This window comes from Lethenteron reissneri, chromosome 50 (genome assembly GCF_015708825.2).
Source record: "Lethenteron reissneri isolate LAM-NWPU_2019-01 chromosome 50, ASM1570882v1, whole genome shotgun sequence".
Classification (NCBI taxonomy): domain Eukaryota; kingdom Metazoa; phylum Chordata; class Hyperoartia; order Petromyzontiformes; family Petromyzontidae; genus Lethenteron; species Lethenteron reissneri.
In genome coordinates, this window is record NC_083828.1 from 952,364 (window position 1) to 968,015 (window position 15,652).

At 45.7% G+C, this 15,652-nt stretch overlaps 1 protein-coding gene across 2 annotated transcripts; it reads left to right on the forward strand.

The window, feature by feature from the left end:
* Positions 1-674: 674 nt before the first annotated feature.
* On the forward strand, positions 675-15,633 carry LOC133355189 (dnaJ homolog subfamily A member 1-like). 2 transcript variants are annotated; one of them, XM_061572538.1, is made up of 9 exons: positions 675-807; positions 2,855-3,023; positions 4,506-4,689; positions 5,306-5,410; positions 6,563-6,790; positions 9,101-9,215; positions 10,744-10,859; positions 11,907-12,007; positions 13,086-15,633. In XM_061572538.1, exons 2-9 carry the CDS (start codon positions 2,892-2,894, stop codon positions 13,296-13,298), a joined length of 1,194 nt encoding a protein of 397 aa, XP_061428522.1. In that variant the 5' UTR covers positions 675-807; positions 2,855-2,891; the 3' UTR covers positions 13,299-15,633. The 2 variants fall into 2 exon arrangements, with proteins under 2 accessions (XP_061428522.1, XP_061428521.1); XM_061572537.1 differs by lacking the exon at positions 675-807 and adding an exon at positions 1,420-1,545.
* The last annotated feature ends 19 nt before the right edge of the window (positions 15,634-15,652 follow it).

Here is a 15,652-nt window from a genome sequence, read left to right on the forward strand (position 1 = left end):
TTCATGAGCGGTGACGTCACTCCACATGCCACACCCCTCCCCTCATTAATATTCATGAGCGGTGACGTCACTCCACATGCCACACCCCTCCCTTCATTAATATTCATGAGCGGTGACGTCACTCCACATGCCACACCCCTCCCCTCATTAATATTCATGAGCGGTGACGTCACTCCACATGCCACACCCCTCCCCTCATTAATATTCATGAGCGGTGACGTCACTCCTCATGCCGCTCCCCTCATTAATAATCACGAGCGGTGACGTCACTCCTCATGAGCCCCCCCCCCCCCTCATTAATAATCATGAGCTGAACAATTTTCTATTGAATATTTCAGATTTACTGCAATATACACCCGTCTTTGGACGGGCAAAAAAGCTAGTAGTATTATAAAAGTACTATAGTAGCATTATAATAGTATTAAAGTAGTATTATAATAGAATTATAGTAGTATTATAGTATTATAATAGTATAATAGTACTATTATAGTATTAGAATAGTAGTATTATAATAGTATTATAGTAGTATAATAATAGTACTATAATAGTACTATTATTATAGTAGTATTATAATAGTATAATAATAGTACTATAATAGTATTATTCTGTCGGCGTGAGTTGCCACGCGCTGATAAGAGAGAACTGGGAAACCAGGAAGCGGGATCCGGTTCCACGCGGGGGCCGCAGCCCGAGATCACTTCCGGTTCCTCTCGGGATCCGGTTCCTTTTCGCCGCTCCTCCATTTATAGAAAAGCGTCGGCTCGCTCCCATCTCGTCGCGGACTCTCACTCCCCTCCGAGCGGCTCGGTGAGTCACAGACTCACGCACACAAGTGGAACCGAGACAGCGACCGTTGTCGTCTGTTGTCTTTTTTACAATATATTAATCTTTTTTTTGTACCGCGTGAAGCTTTTTCCCCTCGCGATGCCCGCCGCGTTGCCTGGACGCGGCGGCCGCCTTCGCCGTCGCGTTCCCCGCAGCGCCGCACAGGCAAGCGGCGTGGTCCTGTCAGGGTCCGGGCCTACCGACTAGGCCCAAGCCGGTAACAATGTATTTATTTGAAGAAAATCAATATTTGCGATCTCGTTTATTAGCGCCTTTGTTGCGTGTCATTCGTAAACGAGCTACGAAGCAATCCCCGAGTGAGAGACGTCGTTTGAGATGAGGGTCGCACCGCCGGGCGCTCTTCACGGCACATCTCTGCAATGGCGTCACGAGGCGACGGCTCCTGCCGCAACTTTAATCGGGGGGGGGATTTTTCCCGTCCATCGTGAGCCGAAGGCGTCCTCCACGACTCGCGTTAGGCAGCCCGGGATCACCCGGCGGCACGGTGTTCGCGACGTTGGATTGTGCGTCCCGGCTTGCCTGTGGGGGGGGGGGGGGGGTCCTGCTTTCTGTTTTAGCATCAAAAGATACGTTGGTCGTTTTCTCCCACGAGCCCGTTGTGTAACCCCTACGAGGCCGTTGTATAACTCCGTGCGAATCGAACTACCACCCGTGGTAGTGGGGAGGGGGAGCAGTGGCGCATTAGCGCAGTGCGTTCACGTGAGTTCGATTCCCATCCACGGCGAACATCGGTGGCGAGTGATGGCTGGGCCCTCCCGCCTCATCGCCAACGCGCACTCGGCAAAGACATTGCCAGGACTGGAAGGCGTGGGGAAGCCTTGATCCAGCCCTGGGCTTGCGATGGGATGTTAAAACAGTGACGTTGATGAAGTGCTGTGTTTTAGTGCGAACCGTGAAGTATAATCGGTTTCATGTCCGTATTTACGGATGCGTACAGTATCAAGGAACGAAAACTGACGCTGCGACATACCTTGACCCTTGTACGCCTTTGGGCTTATGCAATGTATCGTAACAAAGGCGTCAACCCGTTTGTTACATGATTGTACTGTATAATAGTGCTGTAGACAACCGCCGCTGCTGTTGCCATAGTAGGCAAGTGCATTGTGTTAGGGGCTTTCTTTGTTTGATGTGGTGGTGGGGTGTTTAGCGTGACGTCGTGGGGTTTTTTTTATTTCTTTATATATGGATGCTGCAATTTAACACCAATCAACAAGACAATCTAAAGCATTTGTAGTTTGAGAAACTGGGTTGGGAATGTTGGTCTGTGCAAGCATCTTCTGGAAATCATGTCCCGTCATTTGTGTAGATTATTTAAGGCCGAGCACTATAAATGGAAAGGAAACTTAACATACTGCACTGCTGTTAGTGGCGTAAATGACAGCACAGTTGAGTCATCTTTCGAATAATAATACTTGCAAATGAACAACATTAGCCCCGCCCACGATGAGGTATAAATATTTATGAAAACTACGTCCGTGTGTAGGTGAGGCTTTCATGACAAAGCACAACCCGCAGTGTCGGCGTGGAAGGTTTCATTTTGAAGACCCGATTAGCATGCCGGTGTGCCTCTGGTTGTTTTAAAATTAACGTACGATATCGATGGCTAAATAGGGCTAACGATTTAGAAACGGAACTGCTAGTTTTTCTAACTGACGTTAACAAGGAGTCTTGTTGTCATAAGTAAAGGTACAGCTTTTGAAATTGCTTGCTCACTCCACTGCTGGCGGAAGTACCTCCAAATATTTGGCCTTGTGCTGTCCAGACATCTGGGAAGAGGTGTGAGTACCCACACTTTACCCCGCCATGTGTGTGATCTGCTCATGGACCAACTGGCGTATTCGTCTCTACGACTGGGAGTGGCCCTTGTTTCAAGTGCCGCGCCGGGAGCTCGGAGCGGCAACCTTGCTGTACAAGGGCAGCGTGCTAATGATTACACCGCCTGCTGCGGATTTGTATTGAGGATTTTAAAAAACGTGTTTCTAACGTCTGCACTGAACCTGTTGTGCAGTTTGCTCTGTTGACGAAGGATTAAGCAGCCTGACAAGATGGTAAAGGAGACTGCTTATTACGATCTGCTGGGTGTGAAGCCGAACTCCACTGCAGATGAGTTGAAGAAGGCTTACAGAAAACTCGCCCTTAAGTACCACCCCGACAAAAACCCCAATGAGGGGGAAAAGGTATGGACCCCATTTGTTATCCTTTATCATCACCAGCAAGGATCATTTCATTCGTAATTAGCCTGCACATCTTCTCTAATTCCCATTTTTATGTCAGAAACTAATTCCAAGCATGTGCACTTTACATTTTTGTTCAATTTTTTTTGTTAATTGCTTTGTTTCTGACCTTTACGTCTTAGCAATTAGTATGCACTGAAAACATCTTTTAAGATTGCTTTTTTTGAGATTGCTCTGTTTTTCTCCTTCAATCATGAAAGCCAATACAGCAGATCTCCAATAATCCGCATTGATATGGGAGATGATATAGCCATCCTGTAATCCGCGGAGCACTCACAAATAGGCGGAGAAATGTTTGTACCGACGCGGTGTGCCACAAATTATTGGAGGAAAGAGCCACAAGATTGCATTAATCCTTGAAACATTCGTGAGTTACGGGGGATGCATGGCATGTGATTAGCGGATAAATTAAACTGCAATAAATTGTCGGATTATAAGGTAGTGGCTTTTACTGAGACACAAATGGTGCAGATCTGCCATATGGGTCTAGGTCAAGGGTTGGCAACCAAAATAAAAATAACAAGAATAGCCATCTTTAGAATTTGTAAAAAAAAACTCCCATGTGAATGCGAGACGGTTCTTAATAAATAACATCACAAAGCAGTTCTTAAAGAGCCGAATGCAGCTCCAGAGCTGCAGGTTGCCGACCCCTGGTCTCTGAAAGGTTTCTTTAGTCATATTTAGAGCGAATAGCCAAGTCTAGCAAAAAAATATTTAGATTTTTTTTTTAAAAAATGTTGATGCTAAACAGCTCCTGTGTGCTGATGCAAAACAAATCAATATTTCCAAATAAAAAAAATATATAAAATCAGCATTTCCCTGTAGCTCCACTTCTGCAGCCTCAGGTTAGCCCCATCCATTTCTCCACTTTGTGGTGTTTGCTCCGTGAAGCCGTTTCAACCTTCTACGGTGCGCTGCGGATTAAGGGAGCAATCGTGAACTGGGAATAATCTGCAAATTAGAGGAAGTCTGGATTATTGGATCACGGTTATTGGAGTTGTGTATTGTTCAAGTATGTACACGTGCAACCATTTGTTAATCCACTGCTGGATGAGGGCCTTCCCATGCCGTGGGGGTTATTTAGCCATACTATGAGGGCCTTCCCATGCCGTGGGGGTTATTTAGCCATACTTACCCATCCTGGTCACTGTGGGCAAGATGTGTAAAAATGTATCTGATGTACAGTGCGACGTTTGATTTTGCCTCTCTTCTCTCTGGTGCCCACCACCCAGCCCCACAACATCTGACAACTTCATGTACCCTGTAGTCACCCATCCTAAGACTGTGCTTATCTTCTGGGGTCTGAGATGAAGAACACAACGGGTGGTTTGGTTGTAGTGTTTCATGTTTTAACGCTGAACAAAAAGTTGCAATTACAAAAGTATGATTATTCTACTCGTGGCTTCTGTTTTGTCGCATTAACAGTTCAAGCAGATATCTCAGGCTTATGAAGTCCTGTCAGATGTGAAGAAACGGGAGCTGTACGACCGGGGTGGGGAGCAGGCCATCAAGGAGGGCGGCGCAGGCGGTAGCGGAGGATTCAGCTCGCCCATGGACATCTTCAACATGTTCTTCGGAGGTGGAGGAAGCATGCAACGTGAGACAAAAGGTAAGAATATACAAACCGGTATCTGGAACACGCCCAATGGAAGTGTACCGCAATCTGATCCTACAGTGTCTTTGTTTCGAATTGAGTGTTATATTTGTTTTGTGATTGAGAAGTCAATTTAATCTGAAGCTAAACCCATGGCCCTTTTTTATGGATATAACTAAAATACGCGTATGACCAAATCGCTTCGCAATGTGCCCAGTCGCGTCGGATCTCGGACGCTAAGCAGGGTTGAGCCGAGATGGTGCTTGGATGAGCGACCACCAAGCGTTAAACCGGATGTTGTCGGCTTTTAAAAGCTACAGTATCAGCATAGGGCAGTGCAACAAAATCTATTGTTGCACTGCACTATTTTTCCATATCTATGCTCCACACCTTCAAAAACGTGCATGGACCACCCTGGTGGAGTTTAGTCATATCGCCCCATTATCCTACATGGATCAGGGGGGGGTGGGGGGGGCTCATCCAGCAGTTGATTTAAAAAAGGGCTGAACATGTATCCCGTTTACAAGCAGTGTGTGTGCTGGACATTAAGTGCAACAGTTCACAAGACTGTTATAAATGGCAGCGTTGCTGTTGTAGGAAGGTTCCACTGACACATGTGATCTTATTTCAGGAAAGAATGTGGTGCATCAGATATCTGTGAGCTTGGAGGATCTTTATAACGGAGCTACACGCAAGCTTTCCATGCAGAAAAATGTCATCTGCGACAAATGCGAAGGTGAGTCAAACTTTCTCGTGACAAAGCCATTATAAATATGCAAATATCATTTATAAGTAACGACTGAGTTTTAGTTCATGATATCCTATAGAGGAAAATCTACATTTTGCGTTATTATGGTAAGTTTTTCTATCCAGTCGAGAACTTGGGGAGATGTGGAGTGAATTTTATGTTTGTGGGAATGCTTAGTTTGCTGCACGGTGTTGCGTTGTTTGCATTCATTAACTGTATTTCCACGGCCGCGTTGTTTGCATCCATTAACCAAGTTCGCACTGGCAAATGTGCAGAAGTGACATTGGGAGCCATCTGAAAGCCATAAATATTCCGAGTAGCTTGGGAAATACAGATTTAATGCGACTTCGTCTAGATACACAAATAAGTTGGTTAAGAGCGGTTAACTGCCGAACCATAAAAAAAAAATGTTACGTTACTGTAAGCAAGTTTGTTCGATGAAATTCTTAACATCTGCATAATATACATTTCATAGACACATTATTTACCTTTCCGTGATAAATTTTGATATTTTTTTTAACCTTAGCATGGAGTTACTAATAATCTCGAGAAAGTTAGGGAGGTGAGACTTGGTTTTAGCACTTATTGAGAAGAGACAAAGTATATGTGATGAGCAGGGATATGGAGGAGATGCCAATTGAGGATATGAGGAATAGAGGGTCACCGAGGGTGAGATGAAAGGATGTGGATAGAACTACAGGGTTAGTTTAACACGTAGGCTTTCGCGACTAATGTTATCTGTAATAAAGGTTGTTTTTTGGGCTAGATCTCGTAAACAACACAGCCAATTAGGAAGGTTTGTCACGTAAACAAAACGTGCCAATTACTTACTGTTTCAGCACACCGCTTGTGTGTTGGAGAGTAAACCAACAACATTTACAATTCGAGTATGACATTTTGCAGGTGATGATGACATCCAGCTTCATTAGGTGATTAGCCAAAATTGTGAAGTCTTCCCGTTTTGGTCTTAAATTGAGCAATGGTGATGCAATGGTGACCCCATGCAACAACAACGGGTCTTTTGGCTTTGAAGAATGAGCGTGGTTTAATCTGAAAACAACCAAAATGGGTGCCCCCGTGGGGTAATGACTGGATACTCAGTGTGCCGCTGCGTCTTCGGCGTGTTTGTGTTTTGTGCAGGACGTGGCGGCAAGAAGGGTGCTGTGGAGCGGTGCCCGGAGTGCCGGGGCTCGGGCGTGCAGGTGCACATCCGCCAGATCGCGCCGGGCTTCGTACAGCAGATCCAGCGCGAGTGCTCCGACTGCAGCGGGGAGGGAGAGCGCATAAAAGCAAAGGACCGGTGCAAGAACTGCAACGGGAAGAAGATCCTCAAGGAGAAGAAGATTTTAGAAGTGCACATCGACAAAGGTGAAGATACCTTTTTACCGATTGCTTTCGTCTATCGCAGGTTAAGCCCCGATTATTTTTGTCACAGCCAGTTCAAGTCAAGTTGATTTTTAACAACTGCCCCCAGAGTGGCTTTAATAATACAATTAACCCTTAATTTTCACACTGTTTATAATCGTGGTTTCGTTTGTTTGCATCAAAATTATTGTAGTGTGATTGGGAATTCACGGCGTTGTCTTAAAAATTTGCGGCTGTATAAGACGACTACCCAACGAGAAGTACGGTATGTAGTATACTAATGCCTGGGAGTGGCGTCGATGTTGAGACCGTGAAAGTTCCCCATGTGACGCTCCCCCTCAGTCCACCTGCTGCTGCTTCACTGTTGACACACGAGCTTCCTTCCTGTACAGTTTTTTTTAAATAATTGGGCACCGTTTTACCGCGAGTCATGGCCCTAAACGAAAAGTGACACAATACCATAAAATATTAATATATTCATTTGTATTTGCACTTTTACATATGTTTTATGTTCGTCATTATTAGAGGTAAGTTAACACAATAATATACAGTATGTATTTTATATATATTAATATAGTTTGTTTAAACATCATATATGTTTATGCCCCCGATATATTTTCCTCGTAAGCTTTGAGTGTTAATATTCGCGACGTTCTGCAGGAACATATCCCCGCGAATATTAATATTTTTCTGTAGTTAATTGCCTGGGCAACACCCACATTTAAGCACCCATTGGAAGCAAACTCGTGACCAGTTTTCCAACTGTCCATCTCTAGCTTTGCGTAACTGCTGTAGGGGGTGATTCCCAGCACCAGGCAATGTTCCAACCTCTGCTCATGGGAGTGTGATTCTCAGTTAATCTGAACGTCGGTCTGCCACCAAAACAAGGTGTATAAAATGTCAGTGCCCAAGTTTCTGCATTATAAAATTGTAATCTTTGGGTCTTTCGGTAAAGTCACGTAGATAGGTAAAAAAACTACGACGTTTCGATCGCAACACAAGCGGTTGTCATCGGGAAAAGGGGGTTGGTCTCTAAGGCAAACTGTTTATAAAGGTTTAAAATGGGCGTAGCCTAAGTGTCGGTAGCATGGGCGGGGTAGCTAATGTTAATGTAAGGGATTAAAAACGGTGTCCCCCAAGCAGCATGTAGGGTGGTGCTGCCAGGTAATTACACACACTGGTGGCGGTGGAGGTTGCTGCTGGTGGTGATGGTAGCAGTGGGCAGTGATGGTCCTGGTGGTGGGCTTCCACCAATTAAAGGGCTGCCAGGTCTAAAATGGAAACATTACAGCCAGTTATGACTTAAACTGGTTGATAACGTCCTTCCAGTGGTTGCTGAGTTTGGAACCATCTTCTCAGTTGAAATTGTGTCTGTCTGTTAATATGGATGGCTTCATGAACGAATCTTTATTGATAGCCAGTGGGTTTGTAAAGTACCTTCATCTTAAAGAAATCGATTTCGTGTGAGCCCACTGCATCAAAACAATTATCAGCCACAGCCGCAGTATTGGTCCTACCATGTTTCAGATTTGCCTTATGTTCACGAACACGGTCCGAGACATGTCGCTTAGTTTCCCCAATGTAACTACTGCCGCAGATACATCTTAGTTTGTAGACGCCGGGGTATTGCATGTCAGAGATCACATCCTTCACAGATGGGATCGGATCACGAATTTTACGTACTGTGTTAGATCGAACTTGGATCTTGTTTACTCATGATTTTGTAAATATTTTTGATGACCCCTGCTATGTATGGCAAGGTGATGGTTTTGATTGGGTCCTCAGATGGTTCTTTCCCAACAGTTGGGGTGATAGCTTTATGGATTATGTAGTTCAAGTATCCATTCATCTTGAGGGCTTGGTGTATGTGCTCCAGTTCACTGGCTAGGTGATGACGGTCGGAAATACATCGAGCCCTATGGTGTAGAGTTTTGATGAGGGAATTCTTCTGGGATGGATGGTGGTGGGAGTCAGGTTTTAGGTAGGCATCCGTATGGGTGGCATTCCTGTAAACAGTGGCCCATTGAGCCATCTGGTCTCTTTTCGATTAAAACATCCAAGAATGGTAGCTTGCCATCCTTTTACAACTCCATGGTGAGTTTGATGGCTGTGTGTATGGAATTGATGTGGTTGAGGAATTGGTTCAGAGCTGGTCAGCCATGTGGCCAGATGGTTGCATATAACCAAGGTTCTATATAGCCTAACTTTTTTCTTAGCATTCCAGCTTCTGCTAAGATTTATTTATTGACAATTAACAGCGCCCAAGCTACGCGGTAACGTGTTGCTAATGGCTGCATGCCTGACCATGTACAGGAATGACCGATAACCAGAAGATCTCGTTCTACGGGGAGGGCGACCAGGAACCCGGCCTGGACCCTGGAGATGTCATCATCGTGCTCGACCAGAAGGAGCACGACGTGTTCCGCAGGTGTGAGGGGCGGGGGGGGCACTGCTGCGTCGGGCAGAGACGTAGACCACAAACACTAAACAATAATTTCACACATTTGTCACATGCACAGTTTTTCTATGACTTTTTTTACGTGGGCCAGAAGGATTCGGCAGTGCGGGAAACCGCAGACAAGCAAGAGGGTAGCCAGAATTGGCACAAATAATTGCCAAAGCTCTCCGGACCTCTTGGGATGATTGGCCATTCCATTCATGAGTGTTCATACATGTGGGAGGAAACTGGAGAACGCAGAGAAACCCCATGCGTGCTAGCCGGAGTTAACACTCAATCTCCGTACAGATGGAGATGATACACTTGCTGTACTGCCAAGCCTGGGGAAGCCAGGAGATGGAAACCTCGCAGCCTAAAGGGGTTTGGACATTTAAAAACAATTGTGAGCCACCAACCCTTGTCTCTAGTTCTGGACTCAGGCATACAGCATAGCTGCCATTAGCCGGCTACAGGTTGTCTAGTAAAATACACATTTTTATTGGTTTAGTGTGTTTTTAGTCAATGGAAACCCCACCCAAATGATAAGCATACTGAATATAGTTTATTCACAGATTTCTGAAAATGTCCGTTGCAGTGGACACTGAACTTCCACCAGCTGCCACCATCTTGAATGCCAAGCTCCACTTGATCCAATGTCTTCTGTAGCAGTAGTAATATTTTCCTCCACTAGGTTGCCACACTGAATATATGACGTCCTCTGAGGTATACTGCATGCGCTTAGAGGCATATGCACTGTGGCGAGATTGTTAACAGAATCACAACAGTGCGTGAGTGGATGTGATGCACCGCTTCAGAGAACTTGCCCATCAGCTGTCTGTCAGGCATGTCCAGACAAAATGGACACGGTGTCATTCATGTGTTTGGCTTCAAAGCAAATTGACTGTTCTCATTCACACGTCACGTATTTAATTGCTGGGCAATATGTTTAACTCGCGTTTGTTTCACGTAGCAAGACAGACTTCATGAAGAGAAACCAAAATGCCTTTTTTTTGCTAAGTTTTGGAACAATTTTTATGCCCTGGTGTTTTTCATTGTCTCTGTATTTGTAAGTCGCTTTGAGATCCCTTGGAATTTAAGTAGTTAACAAATGCAAATCCTAATCCTCAAACCCGTATTGGGGTGGCACAGTGGTAGCACTCGTGCCTCTCAACAAGAAACGCCTGGGTTTCATTCCCAACTCGGGGGCTTTTCTGTCGAGAGTTGTATATTATCCCCCTATTCTGCATGGGGGTGTCCTCCAATAGCTAAAAGAAACATATACATTGGTATTGGCCAAACATCCCAATGCTGAAAAATTACCTGAAAATGACTAAATTTGGATTGCACACAGCTACATTGCCTCCAACTGTGAAAACGTGACAGGGCCCTCCTGAAAGAGTCTTCAGACTGAAGTGGGGCTTTCCTGGGTAAACACGCATAATAATAATGATAATATTAATGAAGACAACTCTCTTGAGTTTCACGTGCACGCCGTTAAATGCGTTGTTTTCGTCCACAGAAAGGGACAGGATTTGCTGATGGAGATGGAGATCAGTCTCACAGAGGCTCTGTGCGGCTTCAGACGGCCCATCAAGACACTTGACAACCGCACCATCGTCATCACCTCCCACCCAGGTGCCTAAAGACTTCCCTTAACTCTACACAAAGTTATTGTTGCTAGGTTGTTTTCTTCAGATTGATAAGTATACATTTTAATATCCAGCAGTAGAGTTTTCAGTGCTCAAATCTCTAATTGGGTTGTTACCTCGTGTTAGGCATTGTCTGATTTCAGTTGAATTCAATACTCGGAGAAGTTGCGAGGACATGGAGCGAAATATCGGACATTGTAATGCGTGGGACAACACAAACACGCTTCTCAAACCCACCAGCGGGTTCCAGGGGCTTCCAGATGAGGTCTTCCGTGACCCTTGCCCCAGTTCAGGGGTCGGCAACCAAAATAACAAGAAGAGCCATTTCTTTCCAATTCGGTACAAAATTCAGTATTTCAAGAGCCGCAATGCATCTGAGTACATACGTACTCATCGTCAAGAAACAGCCCGTAAAGAGCCGCATGCGGCTCCGGAGCTGTAGGTTGCCGACCCCTGCCCCAGTTCTTCCGCCCTGCCGATACACACACACACCGTGTATAAGCTCAACGGCGTGTGCACAAACTGTCCACCACAGTTGCCGCTGCTATACAGCAGTCGGCGCAATCTCACTGTATGTGTCATGCTTTGGCAATTACGTGACCTCGCCAAACTGCAATGCACAATTGCCTTGTTTTAGGGCACAAGATTCAATATTATGACCATGTTATTTTTCAGCATTAGGACTGAAACAACTTCATCCTGGTTTCCCCCCTTGGTAGGAATCATTAATACAGTTAACGCCGTCATTTCTATAGTTGCCATGCGCCTCCGAAAATTTGTGGACAAACCCTTCATGATCATCGTGAAGGGTGTCTGGCATTGCTTGAGGGGCAAAATAAACAAACTAACCAATCTCCACAAATGATGAGAAACTGATGGCAACGTGCATGCTGACTGGAAACAAATGAGGGTTTATAACACGCTTAGAGAAAGGTGATTCCTTGAAATCGTATGGAAAAGTGCATGCAGGCTGAAAGCTATTCCAAAAGTCGTGCACGTATCAATTGCCTTCCCCCTCTGTTTACACTCGCAGGCGAAGTGATCAAGTACGATGCCATCAAGTGTGTGCTGAATGAAGGAATGCCGTTTCACCGCAACCCCTTCGAGAAAGGGCGTCTCATCATCCACTTCAAGGTGAGAGAGCCAGGCGGCACGTACAAGGTGCACAGCTGCTGGTTAGGGGCATTTATATCGATGCAATCGGTGACCCGGCTTGAACACTTCATTGGCCATTTCAGATACTGATTGTCACCATCACCATTGCCTTCATCATTCGTTGCTACCGTTTCAAAATTGTGCGTCTAAATGTTAGTGTGCTTCGTAGGTTTGAGTGGTGTTTTTGGCAGCAGAATCAATCATTGAGTGCACTAGTTTCAGATTGTAAGTCGTGAAATGTGAATGGGGGGGGACTGCTTTTGTTTAGTTTTTCCATCTCCTAGAATTTGGAATATCTTTTGCTGGGTCAGAGCCCACCATGCTTGTGTGAGCTTGAGCAGAGGGATGGTCGACTTTTGTTTTGATGTGGTGATAAGGGTGGAGTGGTGTTGCAGTGAATTACGAATCAGGCAACCCGAGTTTAATTCCCAGCCAGGGCTAACAGTAGTGAACTATATCAGAACAGGTCCTAGCTCCCCCTTCACCAGCCTTCACTGACCGGTGGTGTGCAGTATAATGAAAAAAGAACCCCAACATGACACGGAGATGCCTTGATCCAATATTGGATAACAACGATTTGTTTTAGCATGGCACACTCCACGCCAGAGCATCTCGGAGCACTTTACACTCGATAAGTGGCTTGTATTTCATCTCAAACTTTTGAAACGGTACCCCAAGTGGCAGCTGTCCTTGTGTATAGCACAAGGTGACTTGGCACCTGGCCGGCAAGAGGACATTGGTCGACCAGTAGGAGGACGATAATTGAAGTGTAATGCCAATTGAGTAACTTGGGAGTAATTTTCAAACTTGATCCATGACACGATGACCTACTCGTTGTGAATGACATCACCGGATCTTTTCACGTCCACAGTGAAGTAGACTGCGTTCATTTTATGGTTAGTGCACCAGCCCTGTTAGATTCTGAGAACCTCTGCAACGAGTGGTAAATGCACTACTGCTGGTTCCCAAAGAGCTGTACACACACATGCAAGCTGGCACCAAAACAACAACTGTGCGACGTCGCATGGACCAACTAATGGGATTCGCTCACTCACAGGTGTCGTTCCCGGAAGCCGGCTGGCTGGAGGTGGATCGGCTCGGCGAGCTCCGCTCTCTCCTGCCCAGCCCTCCGGAGCCGATGGTCACCGAGGAGATGGAGGAAGCGCATCTCACCAACATCGACCCGACGCAACGGCGCGGGCACAACGGGGACGTGTACGACGACGAGGACGGCCCGCAGCACGGCGGCGTGCAGTGCCGTACGGCCTAAGGGTCTGCCCCCCCCCCCCCCCAAGCCACCAACCGCCACACACGCACACGCAGCACATTCTCTACATGCACGGCTTCATGCCGGTCACTGTAAGCGCCAGTGCGTTTGTTGTAAATCCCATCCCTATGGCAGATTTTTCATCCTCGGCGCGCACAATTGTTCTCTCGCAAACCGTATAAACCTTGACGCGCGTTCATGTCGTGGTGGCGTTTGGTGTGTCACGGCCTAAAATAGTTGCTCCGCTGTAAACCTCATTCGTCACGAGACAAGTTTGTGATGCAGGGTAAAGATGTCGACGGAGCGATTTACCTTAAGGCTGCTGCATAAACCAGTTGCGGAACGGAGTGGGAATGGAGTCAAGGAGAGCATGGAGTTTGCCAAGCTGTGCTTGTACTCAGCGGCTGTCTTTCATCGTAACATGAAATATCTTGCCAGCATTTTCCTGATTTATGTTTTGGTGAACTTGTGCCCAAGCTCATGAACCGGGTCGGTCAGCAGATAGATTTCATTTTGGCTCGATGGCACTTTTTTTAGTGGATCACAAGATACTCCGAGAATGCTGTATCGAGCCAGTGCTGGCATCTGTTTCGTTTATACTTCATAGCCTGGAATTAGCAGCAGCCTTGTTGTAAGTGGTTCCTGAGATGTATAATTTCCTACCGGTACTCACCTTGATAGCAAATTCCAACATGGCTCATAAATAATGAAATACCTTGAGGGGGGGGTTATTTTAAACATTCTGTAATCCAGAAGCGATACGTTTAACATTTGCCAACACGCAAGACTCGTGACAGTAAAATGACACCCTTTGACACAAGGCGCTTGCTCCATGGTCTGTACAGCGAGCTGGTATGTTTTAAGCATGCGACCTACTGACCCCTGTCCTGCACCCATCCACATCACAGCTGACACCCGCGTTGCCACGAGAGAATGGCCTCTTTGCTGCAATAATATTCAGCTTCCGATCTGCTTGGTTTGTTCGAATTGTAAATTTGTGGTTAAATACTTGTGGAATTTACTCATTAATTCACGCTAAGTTGTCTCTTATTCAGGAGGGTTGACATTTAGCAGCTTTGCACAATACATAATTTAAGAAAAACATGTAACTTACATAGGTTAATAGTGGAATACCCTGCGAACTGCAACATATACTGAAAAGATAACCTGCAATTTTAATGGATGTGCATTACCCTCCTCAGCCTACCGCTGGTTTTGGTCGATTTACCGTGTGGTCTTGGAAGTCTACTTGGCAGGTTTTTGCCGCAGTGAATGGTGCCGGCTGCCACTTGCTCATCAGCTCGATAGCTGCACACTCGGGAGTTTCGCTACACCTCAAACGTGTGGGATGCAACAGGGAGCACTTTAGGGTGTTCTGGGTGCATAGGTGGACTTTGGTAACTAAATATTTAAAATACTGTCATGGCAACTTCACCAAACTTGTAAAGTTACACCTTGCCATTTATAGCCACGTGCTCTGGATGCAGGATGTTGGCCAGGTTTAAATGAAAACACAGGTGCCACGAATGGTGGCACTACCAGCCAATGCATTTCAAACATTTTCTGAGCAACCACTGGTAACCACAGTGCCTCAAAGTAGTGTAGAGTTTGAGAGGGGGGGGGCGTGTTTGTTTTACGAAGGTGTAATTGAGCCAGCCTTTACGTCTTCTGCAACTGCCTGTGTGCATATTTGCAAATTCATTGGAACCTGCAAAGATTCTGACATGAGTCCACCCACCCCAGAATATGTAAGACTTGCTCGTGCAGTCAGAACTGATGGAATTAAGATCACATCTCGCCACATTTGCGAATGCTGCAAGTTGGCACTACGCTTGAGCGAGGACATCGTTGAATGGTTTACGGTAGGGGTGTGGGATTGTTTTCCACTTGGTTACACGTTTCGATAATTGGAAACGCGTTGAGTCCTAATTTGTTACGAGATGCTGCCAAAGTGTTTTCATGTCACCTGCCAGAGCTATCTGAAAGCCCCCCCCCCCCCTTACCTGCTTTAAGGGGAGTATCTCAAATTGAAGTGTCCTGATAAGTCGGCATTGTAAAAATATATATACCTTAAACCCAGTTTGTCATCCTTTTGCCACTGAGGAGGTTAAACGTCACCGTTTGATTTGGGTTATTCCAGCGGCAAAACCAGGGACCGAATAATGATCTTTGCACTTGGCGAGGATTGCAGAGCGTGTTCACAAAACGAAGCTGTCTAGTTTGGCCGTTGCAAGAACGTTCATTTCTTGTAAAATGTTTATCTAAAATAATCTGTATTGTAGAGTATGGTGTGTATTATAAACATTAAAAATAAAAGGGGCTGAAGCCCAATCCAGTGGCCAGGTGACATGCATTGT

Coding starts and splice junctions, on each gene's coding strand:
- LOC133355189 (XM_061572538.1), top strand. CDS start 2,892: ATGGTAAAGGAGACTGCTTATTACGATCTGCTGGGTGTGAAGCCGAAC. Junction 3,024..4,505: donor ACCCCAATGAGGGGGAAAAG/GTATGGACCCCA, acceptor TCGCATTAACAG/TTCAAGCAGATATCTCAGGC. Junction 6,791..9,100: donor AGAAGTGCACATCGACAAAG/GTGAAGATACCT, acceptor GACCATGTACAG/GAATGACCGATAACCAGAAG.